Here is a 17,702-nt window from a genome sequence, read left to right as displayed (position 1 = left end):
CCTATTTATTTCAGTACCCCCTTCCCCTCCCCCATTTCTGAAGAAGGCCCTAGGCCCAAAATGTCAGCTTTCCTGCTCCTCTGATGCTGCTTGGCCTGCTGTGTTCATCCAGCTCTACACCTTGTTATCTCAGATTCTCCAGCATCTGCAGTTCCTACTATCCCCGATAGTCTCTTTCTGAGTATTTATGGTGAAGCAAATGATCCATGTTTTCTCACTCAAAAGTGAATTGACTGAGAGAATTCTTTAGCAAAAAAATACAGACACTTATATGTGGCAAAAGTATAGTAGAGATAATGTTAAATGATGATGCCACCTGGAAAACTATTGAGATTCTTCACTGCATTATGACAGTTGAAATTTTCTAAGTAAGAGAAGTTCATAAGCTTCTAATAATATTTTTACATAGACATTAGAGGAATATTTTCATGAAAAGTATGACTCATAAATTTGCTTTCTGTTTCAGTGTTAACTTTTCAAGTTCAATTTTAACATCAAAAATGGGTGGAATAGAGTTGTATAAGATACAATTGTGTAAGAAAATGTAACAACCCGATACATCTATTTCCAGTTTCAACAGAGCCAGGACAAAAAACAGGTGGCAGATCTGATTCCAGGAGGTGAAGAGGCAAATTAAATTATATTAAATCTGGCAGACCTTGCAATCCTGGTAGTTAAAGGAAGGTAGGAACATCATGCAGAAAAGTGCATTTATAGCACATCTTGTGGGTCAGGAAGAGCAGAATGCTTCACCCAACCCTGGGTCCATCAATTTCCCTTCTCTCCCGTAGAAAGGTCCATAGAATTGGGATTTGGACCACTTCCTTGAAGCAGACCATCTCCACACCATTCTGAGCATTGGGAGCCAGACCTAAAGTACTTATTCTGACAGTCTATTGCTGAGTTCAACCCATAAGGGGTGAAAGGCAAACCTGTCAATCAGAGTGACTTCTGAGTCAGGAATCTGTTAAGCATAAAAGATGCAAGCTTTGGGGTTTTAAAAACTATACTCCCACTCTCCCCACAACAGTCTAATCCTCCCCTGTTATTATCCAAGACTTCATCTTTACTTCACGTTAGAAAAAATCTACATATTCTAACTAGCTTTTAACTCACCAGGAAATTCTTCCCTGTGTTTCTCTTTTATTTTTTGTGCTTCATCATAGTAGGGTTTCTTTTGTTCTTCTGTCAGCTTGTTCCACTCCAGGCCAAGTTGGACACTAATTTCAGCATTATTCGCATTGGGGTTTGCCTTGGCTAATGATGGTCTGTGAATTCGAGCCCAAACCATAAATGCATTCATTGGCCGTTTTATATGCCCACTTCTGTCTTTGGAGGGTGGCATATCATTGATTTCTAAAGCCAGAACAAAGGGAGTAACTGTACAGATGGTTGAAAAAAATTGTCATTGGAGTAATGTAGTATGTTAAAGAGTTTTTTTAAAAAGCCTTAAAATCCTGAAAGCACTAGATTTTGTTTGTGTGTTGGGTGCACAAAGTTGCAAGCATGCCCAGCTGTGCGAACCCAGCCTTTAAAGTGCCTTTCTGGAGAGCAGATTTTTGGTGCAGAGGCCGCTAGGCACAGAGGGTATGCTGGGCAGAAGGCCTACTTTGGCATAACATCACTGTATGAAGTTTCAGAAAACAAAGGGAATATTAAATAGCCCACCAGCCTCACCCCTCATACTTTTTCTCCACAAGCATTCCCCATGCCTCATCCATGCCTACCCCACTCCACATCATCTCATTCCCATGCCAGCTCATGCCTCTCTGACCATATTCATGGGCCTCATATCCTCCACACCAATTTGTGCCAGTGTACCTGCTCCCACATTCCTATGCCAACATTGTGCCAATTAATGCCAACCCATGATCTCCATTCACCATCTGTTGACCTTACATCTAAGTATGCCATTTCACCTGGTAGCCACTTTTGACAAATGTCAGCGCCTATGCAGGGATATAGTAAGATAAGTTTCCATAAAGTTCTAAAAGTCTATTGTAGACTTCACTCTATTGAAAAAAAAAGCACTCTCCTTCATAAAAACCTACTTACTACATTTATATTTCTTCAATAACATCATATCAGGATGCGTTTAAATGACTGATGAATTTGGATTTGCCTATTATGTGAATCATGGCCCACCCCTTTCTCGTACTAACAATAATTGGATCTGTCAGAAATGGGGAGGGGACTTTTCATGCAGGTTATGCCTGCCATTTATACATATTTGCAGTATTTTCTTGACTCCACAGAAGTCTGGCCCTGCGTGCGTCAGTCAAAAATCTTCAATCTGGTTGGTTAGAGTGCTCCGCTATTTTTTTCTGTTTTGTTCATTAGTGCACTGTAGAGGCACTAGGTTACAGCACATCTCCACAAAAAAACTCTGTTGGCAACTTTCAGTGTGATCAACAGCCAGAGCCGACCCTTTGTTGCTGGTAGCAAAGTCTGGGCTATTAACTGCAGCTTTGAGAAGCCTTTGTCCACTTAGCAAATTCACAAAGATTGTACTTGTTGACTGTTTAGCCTTCAGCATGCTTATTGTTCTGTCAGGAGAAGGAGGGCCAGTTGTTTCCAAGATAAGATTGACCCTAACAGGAGCTTGGAACTAAGTGAAGCCACTGTAGCAAACTAACTCAGTATCTGAGATATAGAGGCTAGCAGTATTATAGGGCACTGCTGATGGATAACCTAACCAGGTTCACAAATGGAAACCCCCTGTCACTAGGGGTTCAAATTGCTACCATACTTCCAAACTGTATAAATAGTCTTCCTAATGTTTGGATAGCCCATGCTGGATGTTCTGAACTTGAAACCTGTAAACTTTTTAAATTATAGTAGTATCTCAATGTTAAAGAAAGTGGAATATACTCTTGATGAGAGTGCGTGTACTGCACTGCCCAACAGATGGACAGAACTCAATTAGCTCGGTTTGGAATCTCTTAAACATACTGAGGTATTCATCTGCATAATAGATGCTTGGTTAATCAATAAGTGTAATCAATATATGTAAGTGTTGGATTTAGCCAATGAGGTACTAAGTGAACTTGAAAATCCTAGTTTAATTCTGGTCTGTGCAAACAGTTGATCGCAGATATGGATTAAAGGTGGAATTAGAGTGGTTTCAGAATTTGCATGAGGAAGTTTAGGATAAACCATTTCTGAAAATGCAAAACTGTAGAGTTCAGTGAAAACTTGGTTCTGATTTATCCTAATCACGTATTTCCAATGTTTGCACTTGAAGATTGGCCACTTCAATTAGGTGCTACTGACAGCCTTGGAACAATAACCCAAAAGCAGATTTTGTCTTAAAGAGAGGAATATCAAGGGAACAAGAGTTGGCAGAAAAACTGCAGCAGGAAATATCTGTTAATACATTTAATTAATCAGCCTATAATTTGTTTTAGTTCTCCAAAATGTTAGTGTTCTTCAAACATCCACTCTCTCATGAATATTTACTAAGCTTTCAACATGCATGTGTTACAGCTGTCATCCTGAAAATTTACAGTTTGCTACAAAAGGAAAAAAATGCCATTAAAAAGTTCCTCACAATAATCATTGCTCGTATATTTTAAAACAATAAGTATCAACTCCTCAACCTAGGACAAGCAGCAACAAGCTACTCTCACACTTTGCAGTACTACACACGAACAAAATGTGTATGATTTGTGTGCATTTATGATTAAGATTGTGGCTGGTTAGCAAAATGTTCATTTTGATGTTAAAAATACCCCTCAAGAATACATTGCATTCAAATAAAATTCAAAAAAAGACAATATTAACTCTCTTAACAGTAAGGATATACAAAAAGGTACCTGCTTCTGTAGGAGGAACAGTAAGGGGAACATTTATAGTATTTATTTTCAAGGATGGATCCACTTGCGTCTGTAGCCTGATGTCACCCAGATTGTTTGATGCTAGTGGTCCAGATAATTTGGCAAATTTGACCACATCACATGTGGAAGATGATCCTTGAAGTTGAAGTTTGATTCCAGGTGGAAGTGGGTGTAAAGTTATAGGCAGTTTCAAATCACTATGTTGTGTCCCATCAGTCCCATTCAGATCCTTCAAGAACAATAAATCTTTAGTCTGTTGAGTTCCTCTGTTGGAATTAGAAGGTTTATAATGCTCATCATCTTCTAATTTTATCTTTTCATTCACATGTTGGCCAGTAATATTTTGATCACCAAAGTCTTTTCTTGAGTTTAACCCTGAAACAAACTTATTTTCACTCTGAAAAACAAATGTAAAATTATGTCATATTAAAGAGAAAATAAGGAATGTGATAATTAGTTTAATATTTGAGCTCCTTGTTGACTCAATTAATTAAAAGGGCCAACATGTATTGTGAAACTATTCTATAGAAACTAGATATTCAGAGGTTCCATTCTAAGTCCACAGAGCGAGAGCTCAAGAAAGCAGTGAGGTGTGGAGATTGATATCAAAGCCACAGATCTACAATGAGGAATAAACAGCCAGAATGCTACCTCCCAATTTGTTTGGTGACTCCTGATAGAAACAGCATGTGTATGGATTCTTTGTTAAGAATGAGATTCAGAATGAGATCCATGGGTGAAATGCTTGTTGAGACACATGATCAATGTTTGCACATGAATTACATGCCAGCAAAAGCAAGTGCTGTAAGAATGGAATTTTTAAATTTGTTTTTGGTAGTTACGGAGTTAAGAAGGCATTATAGAACAGTACTAAACAGACAATTAATCTCATAAGTGAGGCAACATAAAGACAAATAAAATCATAAAGAAGATTAGGACATAGCCTAATAAAGGAAGTAATGGCAAGGATCAGTAATAGCATTGTGTGCCACTTTCAACATTACTTGCTGCTTTTGCTTCCATTTATGTGAAGACCATTGTAAAAGAAAATTCAACGGGAAAGATAAAGACTTTCAAGCTGCTGCTTCTCCACCTCCTTGTTCAATATTGCATTAACATCAGTGCAGCTGTCCAGGAATGTTTCTCAAACATGGTGTGACTCAAGGAGTTTTCAACGACGGAAGTTCAACTCTGAATGCCTCAACATAACTAATGTTTTCAAGAAATCAAAGTTACAATTTGGGTAAGAGAACAATTTCTAATAAGAAATGTGTTTTTTGGGGCTTTTTATTCCCTCTAATTTCATAAATTTCTCAAACCAAAGGCTAATCAAGCAAATAACTATGTAATGCTACATCTAACCATATATTGGGAACTGTGACTTGTGGTTATGTTACAGGATTAGTAAATCCAAAGGCCTGTTCTAATAATTTAGAATCTTGAGTTCAAATGCCATCTGGCAACATGGAAACTTAAATTCAGCTAATTACATCTTCATGCCTCTTTTAGATTGATTATGCCAACGTCCTCCTGGCTGATTTCCCACACAGTATCCATCATAAACATGAGATCATCCAAATCTGCAAAAACCTCCAAAACTGCACCAAGTCCCATTCATTTATCACACCTATGTTCACTAAGCCTCCAGATTAAGTGAAGTTTTGATTTTAATTCTCATTCCTGTTTCAAATCTCTCAATGGCCTTGCTCTTTCATCGTCTATGCAATCTTCTCCTTCCAACCCTCTGAACATATATGCTCATCTAAATCTGCTGTCTAGTGCATTCCCAATTTTAATCATGGCACCAAAGCACCGTATAAATATTAATTGCTGAGGTATGAATAGAAAGCTAGCATCAATAACAGTGATAATGATAATGGTGACATTTGGTTCACTAATGTCTTTTGTTTAAAAAAATCTAATATTCTTACAGTCTTACTCAGTCTGATCTGTAAGTGGCTCAGCAATTTGAATAATTCTTAACTGTCTTTTGAAATTGTCCAGCAAGTCACATAGGGTTGAATTTTACATTGGGTGGAATGCTCTCCCATGGCTCAATTGAGGCTCTTAAGTGGCAATTAATGCTTGACCATGGGCTTCATCTTCCCCATTGGAATGTCAATATAGAGGCAATGGGAGAGGCCTGTGCCCAATGTGTAGCCAAGCAAGTTACACACCGTCTGTCACGAGTCCGTGAAAGGGGAGTGCCTCATTCTGAGGCCAATTAAAGACCTTTTACCCCCACTACTGTTTTGCCTTGCCAGATTTATTCTCCTTTACTGTTCTTTCCAATATGCTCCCCAATGTCCACATCCACACCTTGTAGTAAATTAAAGTGTAATTTTCTGAAAAATTAAAGTTGGGTGAGTTCATTAAGTGGAGGTGGACTTGCTCCTGGCATTTAGGACAGTTTTCCTCTAGCATCTAGTCCACCAGTTGTCAAGAAGGTGACCCAGCACCATGTTTTCAAGGGATGGACAAGAAAGGCCAGTTTTGATGCCGACCTTCTGTAAATGAACAAAGCAAATCAATCATCTTTGACAAGTTTGCTTCATTGTGTTGTTTTCACACTAGCTTTGTTGCTATCTGAACTGCTAAGACTTAATTCTGTTCCTACTCAGAAATTTATTCAGCTTTTTCTTAAAGCTATCGATCCACACTTTAGTATCTTTGACAACGGCCATCGGTTGAGCTTGAGATACAAAGACAACTATGGTGACCTGTTATGATGGGTTGATGGAAGAGTGTATTCAGTGACTGAGTATGCCTGTTATGCTAGTCAAGTTGAGAAATGCCAGCATTGGTAACTCTTAATTTTGTTCCAACAGTGCCAGCATTGTTGACTTTTATCCATGACTTTTCTGCCTTGTGATCAGAAAATATCTGCTACATGTTATAGGAGTACTCCTAAGCAACAATTAAATCAATGGTGAGTAAAATCATGCAAGGTATAAAGTCTGTGTCCATCCTGAGTGAAACTAGTTTGCATCTGGTGGGTTAGGTCATAATTTGGTCCAATATTGCATGAATTAGCAGAGTAGTCTCTTACATTGTCTGTCTTAAGTAACTGAAAATATTGGTAAATTTCATTATATGCTGTCTTGAACAATTTTTTTGTTAATAACGAATGATAATCAGCAGGTTTATGGAGCTCCTTGATTTCTCATTATGTAAAGTTTCTGCTTGGTGTTGTACTGTACCAATACAGAACAGAATATAGAGTTGATTTTGTATTGAGTTAACTGATCTTAATTGGGGTGAATCACACTGATCACAATCTCAGTGAGTTAGGGATGGAGATACAAGGAAAAGACCAGAATTCCCAATTTTACCTTTGAGTGACACCAACTGGGAAGTACACATATATGGGGCAAAGTCAAAATCAAATTCAATTAGATTTTATTTCCTGGCATCTCTGTCTGTTAAATAGTTTTAAGCACAGATTGTTTTGTACTCATTCATAAGCAAAATGTTCTGGAGAGCTGATGGTAGCTTTGGAAGAATACTCCTTCATGAATCTCTATCTTCAGAAGAGGAGGGGAGAAAAGGGAAAGAACATGAGAGGTCAAACATAGTACTAGACACACTATACAAATCACCAAAAAACAACTGTTGAACCAATGCACATACCATCCTGATTTGGAACTATATCATTGTTCATTCATTGTTACTGGGTCAAAATTCTGGTGTCTGTTTATCTCACCGACTGCAGTGGTTCTCGAGGGCAGCTCACCACCACCTTCTCCAGGGAAATTAGGAATGGACAAAAAGTGCTGACCCAGCCAGTAAATGCCTTCATCCCATTAATGAAAAGAAAGTGGTCTAGCACCGGGAAAGGGACTGAATGTGCTATTCCTGATGCATGTAAGGCTAATTTCAACTTGGGTTCATAAAGTAGTTTTTAAAATATTGTGTTACACACCATATACAGTTCAAAACAACGGGCTTAATTTTAACCTATTCAAAACTCATGCGCTTGTGCAAAGACTAAACCAGTACCAAAGCTTTACAACATTGACTGGGAGCAACATCAACACACAGTACAATGTTAATGAGCACCATAGTTGTGGTTGGACTGTCGTGATTTGCAAAAGATTATATGCAGTCACTGCCTTACTAATCTAAATTCAATTCAAATCATATCTGTCAGTGTGAACAATTTGTTGAAATATGTCAACTGTTCTGAAGCACTGTGTTTGCCAAGGAGAATTTGTATTTACTTTTAACTCAGTTTAAGAGGTATTTTTGATTGATGGGGTGATCTGCATCGGGAAGTGGAGAAATAGTAGAGTTCACGAATAAAAAAAAAGCTGAAATCTGGAACTTTTTTGGAGGTTATTTTGATATGAAGCCTATTGGCATTTGTATTTATACAAATACAGTTATTTATCTATAGACACAACAATAGTTCTAATTCCTTTGCCCTGTTTTTTTTTTCTTTATTAAGATGAAGAATTGTGTTCAGAGAATATAGTTTTGCAGCTCAAAAGTCAACTTATCTTATTCTTTTCTCTCCTGGGCAATTGCTGAATTGATTCTATTCATTAAAAATACAGATGTTGCTCCCAGTCAATGTTGTAATGCTTTGGACCTGATTTAACCTTTGCACAAGCACATAGGTTTTGAATAGGTTAAAATTAAGCCCATTGTTTTGAACTGTCCATGGCAGCATCTGTGAAGTAAAATCAGAGTTAACGTTTTGAGTTCAGTGACTGTTCTGAGGAAGGATGCTGCCAGACCTGCTGAGTTTTTCCAGCAACTTCTGTTTTTGTTCTGCACCATTCTGTCTGATTATGGGTTATCTACTTTTCCTCTGGCTCCCTCACCTTTCTCCATATCCTCATTTACAATGTATCCCAGTCTTAAAATTGCAACTGAATTAGCATCTGTATTAAATATTCCCACCAAGGTACTGTGGTTGACATATGTTAAAGGAAAAGATTTTTGTTTCTAGTTTCTTTGGAGACAAAAGCATCTGGTCAAGGCTTTCCATTGAATTTTCCTGGTACAATATGTTAAAAAAAAGGGGGATTCTTTGTAGTAGGGAAAGTAAGATCTTCAAATAACAGTCAACATTCTAAATTTCTAACTTAAAGTCTCAAAAATTAAAGTAATCATTATTATTTCTCTTCACTTCATACAGGTAATAATTGATGATAAGTGATACTAAGACAAGATTCATTGCAGAAATCAAAGTTCTACCTACAACACCCCCACCAATAGTTTTTACAGTAATCTTAAACCATTGATCAACATTGTATTTACTTATAGGCACCAAGCCTCGATCTGTAAAAATGATCTGTCCCATTTTATCTAGGTTTCTTAAACAGCCACAATATCAAGTATTCATGTATCCAAACGAAATGTATTTACATGATAAGATGAAAAGAAATCCTCAGCTTTGTGGGATATATCTCTACTAATTCTAGCATTGCCATTTTATTAGACTAGATTCCAAAACTTTACAATTTTAATTATTGTCGTTGTACACAATATGGTGTCCTTTACAAGACAAGCTGTAGCAACTAAACAGAGACAAATACTATTGGTCCACAAAGATTTACTTTGTAATTAATTGTGCATGCTCATACTAATGATCAATTCTTAGTATAGTTATTATAGTTTGCAGTTAATATATATTCCAATGTGAATTAAGCAACACCTTGCCTCCTATATACGTATTGAGGATTCCTTCACTTCCTCATTGTTAATGAAACAAGATGCCGCTGTGATCTTGAATAAGTAACTGTAGGTGTCACCTGGAGTTAATGTGGCTAACTGAATTGTTGAAATCTGAGCATCAAAGCACAATGAGGAGCAAATTATTCAGTTTAAACAAGAGTACCAAGAGAAAATCTCTCAAATGGAGGTATCTTCCATAGGATTGATATAGAAGAACATAATGAACAACTGATGTTGTACTTTCAATGCTCCACCATAATCCGAGAGTATGAAGATAAAAGAATGCAATCCCAATATGCCATAGGATAGCTAAACAGTGAATCTTGTTGCATAGACTGAAGCACAAATATTGAAACTGTAGACTCCAATTTCTTTTTTGCATTATCACAAAGGGTGGTTATCTTAGCAGGTGAACTGTCCAAATGATATAAGACACATGTCATTGTGAAAATCCAGTAGTTCTCTTCTATATCATGCCAAGGTGTTGCCATTTATATCTCCGCAGAATCGACTGAAGGTTACCTTCAGGGAAATGTGGGGAACCATCCAGTGGCACTCTAGCCGATGTGCCACTCATCCTGAAAATGATCCTGTGGAGGGTATCTCCAGTGAAGATTTCTCCCAAAGTCCAACAGATAGGTGCAAATGTAATCTGTAAATAAGAAAGCATGAAATGAGAAAAGGCCCTTCAGGCCATCAATGCTCTTTTTTTTCCCAAAATCCATGTGCAATCCATTCTAGTGCAGGTACCACGATATGTATTTACTTACTTCAGGGAATGTTCTCAGGCAAAATCTCTTCCTGACCTCTACTCAATCAAGGAAAACGTCAAAAAATCCAGTTCTGTCCACACATTCCTATGGCCTTCAATCCTATTTCCAACCTGCCATGTATCCAGATTGTTTTTTCAGAAGCTAATTGCCATACATAGGATACATTTTTTTAATGGAATCTGTCCCACATCCACTGTTCTGTTGCAGAAGGTCCTCTAATTTAGCTTAGTAGTTGCAGGTCCGGTTTTGTGCTCACACAGCCTCTTTACATCTATATTATTCAAACTTAACATTTTGAAGGGCTGTATATGATCAGTCTTCTCCAATTAAAACAGTTCTGCAACTGCATTCATCCTTGTTACTCTTCTCTGATCTCTCCGTAGTGTATCAATTCCATTTGAAGGCAGCACGCCCTACGTGTAAAACGCTAATATTGATCTTAGTCACTGGAAAGTTAAGATAATTTGACTTTCTTATCCTACTGTTAACTGCTCAGCATTGCAGAAAATGTGTAGCAATAACATCCAAGTAGTTCTCTTCTGATAGTTTGTCAATAAAAGCAAACTAATGATTCATTTCGTATTCTCTAATGTATATTGCCTCATGTTCAATCACATAAAACTTATTCCATAAGCTATTCACTTAACTTTTTGAAGTTGCACATCTGTTCTATCTCTTGTGTTATGTCTCACAGCTAGTATACAATATATACTTAAGGCACATGCTCATGATAGGATTGTTGTGTAATGCCATGAGATCTCATGGTATAAAGATCTCACTCTTCATCCTATTGAGGCCCTTTTCAGCATGACATGCTGAGGGAAGCGTGCTACAACTGACATTCAAATTGCTTAGCTGTAGCCCAGCCACACAAGATTGTAGCATATGTAGATACCAGCAGCTATAATGAAAGGTTATTGAATCATTTAGTATTATGTTATCCATATCTCATTCTTATGTTACAGGGACTAATATAATTATCAACTCATCGGGTATCTCACTGAACGTAAAAAGTATATCACTAACTATGGCAGAACATGAGGACAGAACAGATCTAGGTGAACAGTGGTGGCTGTTCATAGAGAAATGACTCTGATATCACATAATGCAGCATCCTGGTAGTAGCCTGATGTTGAGCAGCAGTACCCACTTGTAAAAGGATCCAGAATTCTGTCTGCAGTATCTTTGAAACTCCACTGAAGATTACACAGCCCTGGTCTTAAAGCAAAGGCTGACAGCAACAAGCTTATGTGAGTACTCCTCTGCAAACAAAATACCATGGAGGCAGCCTTATCTTCTTTCTATTTAAAAATCTATCAAGCTATTAGTTCCACACAGCTTTTACAAGAATAATATCAGCTTGCTTCCTCACTTAAAAATAACATAAAGAGCCAAAATAATTCAATTAAAGTAAGTGGACACTGTTAATTTAACTATAGAAACCTCTTAGCTGGAAAAATAATATTTTATTCTGATGTTACAGGAGCCACCAAAAGTACCATTTTATTAGATACAAATACTCTGCTCGAGGTATAAAGCCCGTCACTATAGCTACAACAGATTATGAGGGCCTAACAGAGCTGGGTTTGCAGCACTGGCCATTTACAAAGAAATGACTCCCAGATATCACAGCATACTGGTAGTTATACATTAACGAAGATAAGTGAAAGGTCAGGTCCATAGTGGAGAGCACCACCACGTTTGAAAAAAGTAGAATGGTAGATCAGGTAAACCAGAACAAACCACTTTCGAATATATCAAGGAGATAGCCTAGACCCTAACTTTTATCCTATTTAAATGCAAGTATAAGGTGCTGTGTTCCAGATTTAATTTGAATAGGTACACTACTCAGCTTTAAGCAAAACACGTTATCCTTACCCTATACGGTTAAAGTATAAACAACGAAAGACGAATAAGTAAACCTTTAATTTGAGTGGAAAATCTAACAGAATAATAGATTTTTTAATTACTAAACAGCAACTGTTCCAACATAATAACATCCCACAGATACACCCTTGGCAAAGACAAATTCAGAAAAAAATAGATTGTCTCATGTGCAATGTTTCTCCAGTCCAGGAGAAAAGAACATCAAGAGAAAATTCTGGCAGAGAGAAAGAACTCAAGCATTTTGCCGTAGCAGGGTGAGATGTATGGCAGTTTCAAAACTCCAACAACTACTGAAAGCTAAACTAAAACCCTGGCTCTGTGGGAGCCTGACTCCATCCATTCGTGCTGCTTCTATTGTTCCAATGTAAAAACAAACCCAAGCTCTCACAAGCTGTTTACTTTATTGGCTTTGAATAGACAGCCCATCACCTATGGCTCAAAACGTCTATTAAAAAAAGAACAGATTACATAAACATGGCTTCATTTTAAAAAACTTTTTGTCTTATTAATATACTACAATGCATACATATTATATTGACACTAAGCATGCAAACATTCAATACTACAGCCTATTTCGGTCAGTTTCTTCGACAATCGAACACCTTTGTCTTTTGAAATCAACATTAGGACAATACGTCAGCAATTATGTTCTCTTGTCCTGCCATGTGTATATTTTTCAAATTAAATGACTGTTAAAATAAACTCCATCTAAATAGTCTGGTATGTTTATCTTTAAACTTTTTTCAAAAATGTTAAGGAGTTATAATCAGTATGTACAATTGTTTTAGATATCACTGGCAACATAAACGTTGAAATGTTGTAACGCCAACGCCAAACTCAGGATCTCCTTCTCAATTTTGGAATATTTCTGTTGATCAATATCTAACTGTCTCAAAAAATACCCGATACACCTTTATATCTTGTTGTCATCTTCTTACAAGAGAACAGCACCGAAACCCACCTCACTCACATTGATAGCCACCTTGAATGGCTTTGCAGAATTAGGTGTGGCTAACAGTGGGGCAGCGGTTAACACAGCTTTCAGACTCTTTCTAATGTCTTCTGACATTCCTCCATCCACTGAAATTTTCTGCACTTCTTCAACAAGTCAGTCAGTTGAGCAAGCACTCTGCTAAAATTTGATGTAGATTTTCAATAAAAACCATTCAGTTCCAGGAATCGTAGTACTTTCCTCTTTGTCAATGGTATGGGAAACTCCCCAATAGTGTTTGTTTTCACATCCTGGGGGGCCATCTGTCCATGTCCAATGATATGGTCTTGGGCTTTTGTGAACTCGCTCTTAGCCAGGTTTATCACCTGGCCCGCCTTCTGAAGTTGATTAAACAATTCTGATAGATGCTCCAAATGTTCCTTCCATGTGTGACTAACAAACACCAGATCGTCTATGTACACCACACAGTTGGGTAACCCAAAACGATTTTATTGGTTAGTCTTTGAAATGTAGCTGGTGCATTTTTCATTCCAAATAAGTCATAGAGTCATGGAGTTGTACAGCATTGAAACAGACCTTTCGATCTAAATCATCCACGCTGACTAGAAATCCTAAACTGATCTAGTCTCATTTATCAGCATTTCGCCTATAGCCCTCTAAACCAGCATAACTTTAAACTGGTAAAGTCCATTCAGTATCGCTAAAGCCAAAATTTCCTTTGCTCAATCAGATAAAAGGTACTTGCCAGTATCCTTTGAGTAAGTCCAACTTAGAAATATAAGTTGTTTGTCCCACCTTGTCAATACAACTTTTCAGCCATGGAATACAATATGAATCAGATTTTGGAGCTGCATTAACTTTGTAGTAATCATTACGTAGACATACCCTCGCCAAAATGGCGATGGAGTAGCAGTGCAACGTGGGGGTTCCTCTACCACTTGCCTGGAGCTCATCTATATTGTCCGCAATACATTTTTTTCCTCTTTCTATGCTTTTGTTTAAATGTTTCCATTAATTATCTGACCTTCTTTTAATGAATTTGCTGTAAGACATCTTTTCCCGGCCCTGGACTAGTGATGAGGTGTCTTCCAGTGGCCTGGAATGCACCTGGTCGGGCAGTTTCTCAGTGTGGCGGTCTCCTGGTGCGGTAGTCTTGTTCAGGAAGAATGGTATCGGCTTGGCATGACAAACTTGTCTATGTATTGAGGTCTTCTTTGGCAGCTTCCAGGTGTTCCAGCAGCCCAGCGCAGGGGTCTTATCTTGGTATGGAGGTCTCGTCCTTGCTTTGGAGGCAGCTTCCGGGTGTTCCAGCAGATCAGTACGGAGGTCATCCCACTGGTAGGTCTCATTTTGGTGTGGCCTCGGCCCGGCATGGCAGTCCCAGCCTGGCCCTGTGTGGTGGTTTTGGCATAGGTTTCCATGGTAACCCGAACCCAGGAGCCATTAATTGAGCTATGGTGAACTTTTATTTTCCTTTCTTCTTACTTATGACTTCTGTCATTAATTTAGGTGCCATAGTATGGCGACTTTTAAATCTTTTCACTTTTTTTGTAAAAATACACATGGCTATAAATTACAATTCTATTCTATTCTGTTTATCTGGTTTTGACACCACCACTATGGGTAAGCTCCATTCACTGAAACTCACTTCGATATCATTGCCTTTGAACATGCTTTCAATCTTTTTTTGAACCTGTGCCAATTTCAGCGGGTTAAGTCTATAAGGATGTTGCTTAATTGGAACAGCATTTCCTATACCTACATCACGCACAATTAGATTAGTACTTCCTAGCTTAATCCCACATATCTCTCCATTTGATTGTAATAACTCTTTCAGGTCATTTCGATTTTCCTTTAGAAGGTAACTCAATACTTTATCCCAATTTTTGAGAACTTACTTATTATCCAATCTAATTTGAGGAATATCAAATTCAAATTTATCTGGATTTGGTTTTTCACTCCATATTGTAACAAATACCACAATCTCCATTTAGTTTTCTTCCTATTAAAATACTGTTTGAGCATATTCATATGACACACTCCGAGATTTCATTCTATCTGGTGTTATTATCAAATAAATCACCTCACTCAATTTCATTTTGATTTGATAAGGCCCACTAAACCTGCTTGTAAAGGTTCACCTACCACTGGTAGTAATACTAACACTTTATCCCCTTGAGCAAAACTACAAATTTTTGATTTCTTGTCTGCTCCCTGTTTCATCACATGCTATGTTACTTTCAAATGCTATCTAGCCAACTCATCCACTCTATTTATTATTTTGCATATTTGGAAAGAATAAATAGAGCAAGTGAGCTGGCTAAACTACATGTCTCTGAACTCTGACAGACCAATTTTTCTTTAATTAAATTCAGTGGCCCCCTCACCTCATGTTTGAAAACTATTTCAAATGGACTGAATTTAGTTGATTCATTAGGTGCAGCCCTAATTGTAAAAAAGTACAAATGGAATTCCTTTATTCCAATCCTCTGGACAGTCTTGACTATAAGCCCTCAACATGGTCTTTAAAGTTTGATGCCATCGTTCCAATCCTCTTTGCGATTCTGGAAGGTACACAGTTGATTTAAATTGTATTATTCCCAAGCTATTCATAACTGTCTTAAATAATTTTGATTTAAAATTTGACCCTTGATCTGATTTTATTTTTGTGGGTAGGCTGTATATGGTAAAAAATTTGAGTAACTTTTCTATAATTCTTTGAGATGTGATATTGCGTAATGGAATGACCTCTGGAATTCTAGTAGACACATCCATTATGGTCAATAAATATTGATTCCCACTTTTTGTTTTAGGGAGGGGCCCTACACAATCAATTAAAACTCTTGTAAAAGACTCCTCAAATGCTGGAATAGGTGTTACTGGTGCTAGTTTCATCACTGCCTGAGGTTTTCCTATTATATGACATGTTGACATGTCTGACAAAATTCAAACACATCTCTATGCAGTCCAGACCAATAAAAATGTTTTCATATTTTGGCTTCAGTTTTTCTTACTCCCAAATGACCTCCTACTAGTATCTCTTATGTTACCCACAATTCCTCCTTCTATAACCCACTGGAAATACAACTTGATGAATTTCTGCCTGATTATGTAGCAGTCTTCATTTCCTCATTAAGACTTCATTTTTAAGATAGTAGCCTTCTAGGATCCACTCAGATTCTCCTTCTGTGTGTGCTTTTTGATTCAACTAATTTATTTTTTCATCTCTTTATTACTTTTCAACTAACCTCTCTGAACTAAAAATATCCATTTTGTCCTCTACCTGTTCTTGTTGTTTTTCTCAACCATTTCATCAAACATAGTTTCTGATAAGTGAGCTTCAGCTGCCTTATCTTCATTCTTTAATCTTTGCAATCTTGTTACCACGTAGTCAGGAAAAATCCCAGGATATACTTCCTGTAACATCTGTCTTCTGATTTTCCATTGGCTTTTCAACCACAATAGGCATCACTCCTACCTGAGATACAGCTATATCTATTTCTCTATTAATCCTACATCATTTCATCATTTTTTACCAGACTCTTCAATCTCACCTCATACAATGGAACACTGCTCTTCTCACCATGAATTCCACATATTACCACCTTTTCTGGCAATACTCCTTCTGAATTATACATCTCCTCACCTCTCACCATCAAAGATTGATTTACTCCAGTGCCCCTTAAAATTTTAATTTCTTTACCTACTCCTCCTGGCAGACACGAGTAAACCTTACGCTCAAAAGTAAATTCTTTAAAGAGATCTGGCAACCGAACTCTGACCAAGCTGTACATTCTTTTGCAGCTCTTTAGCTTCCACTGGGATCTCCTTTACCACTTGAATAAACTCCACAGACTTCTCTTGTTTTATCACATTTGTCTTCCCAGCATTTTTCTTAAATACTAACACTGTAACTTTGTTACAGTGAAAATACCTCAGGGTTTTTACTTCTCTTCCCTCAGAGGTTTCTTTTTTAACCTGTGGTAAATTGTCTTTACTATCTTCAATGAAATCTCATTTTCATTTACTACCTCAGGATTTCTCTTGTCCCCAATTTCTGTCCCTCACATATTGAACTGATATTTGAAGCAGGAAGTTAATTTTTGAACACCTCCCCTCATAGTGCCAGGGACCCAGGTTTGATTTCAACCTCTGGTGACAGTCCGTGTGGAGTTTGCATGTTCTCCTGTTGGGTGCTCTGGTTTCCTCCCACAGTCCAAAGATGTGCAAGTTAGGTGGATTGGTCATGCTAAATTGCCCATAGTGTTCAGAGATATGTAGGTGAAGTGCATTAGCTACAGGAAATGCAGGGTCACAGGGATAGGGTAGGTGGATGGGTCTGGGTGGGATGCTCTTTGGAGGATCAGTGTGGACTTGTTGGGCCAATTGGCCTGTTTCCACACTGTGGGGTTGTATGACTCTATGTCTGATCTCCAGTTTTATGCACCTATCAAAGTTAATTTGCTTGATTCTTTCAAACCCTATGTACATTTGACCAGGTTCCTTCCTTAGATTCCTAAAACATGGTCTGTAGGCTTTTAGGGAATTAGTAATTGAGGAGAAAGATATGGT

At 37.7% G+C, this 17,702-nt stretch overlaps 1 protein-coding gene across 1 annotated transcript in view; it reads right to left on the bottom strand.

The window, feature by feature from the left end:
• Window positions 1–13,247, bottom strand: part of LOC109937209 (SRY-box transcription factor 30) — a 36,703-nt gene extending 23,456 nt beyond the window's left edge. The window contains exons 1-3 of the mRNA XM_048603934.1: window positions 13,149–13,247; window positions 3,816–4,233; window positions 1,102–1,356 (exon numbers count right to left, since the gene is read on the bottom strand). Of these exons, the coding sequence (XP_048459891.1) occupies window positions 1,102–1,356; window positions 3,816–4,233; window positions 13,149–13,247 (772 nt within the window). The remainder of the gene's footprint in view (window positions 1–1,101; window positions 1,357–3,815; window positions 4,234–13,148) is intronic.
• Window positions 13,248–17,702: the final 4,455 nt, after the last annotated feature.

The sequence above is a fragment of the Rhincodon typus genome, chromosome 12, assembly GCF_021869965.1.
Source record: "Rhincodon typus isolate 14 chromosome 12, sRhiTyp1.1, whole genome shotgun sequence".
In the NCBI taxonomy this organism is placed as follows: Eukaryota; Metazoa; Chordata; class Chondrichthyes; order Orectolobiformes; family Rhincodontidae; genus Rhincodon; species Rhincodon typus.
Note: the sequence above shows the minus strand (reverse complement) of the source record. Positions and strands in the feature narration are given on the sequence as shown.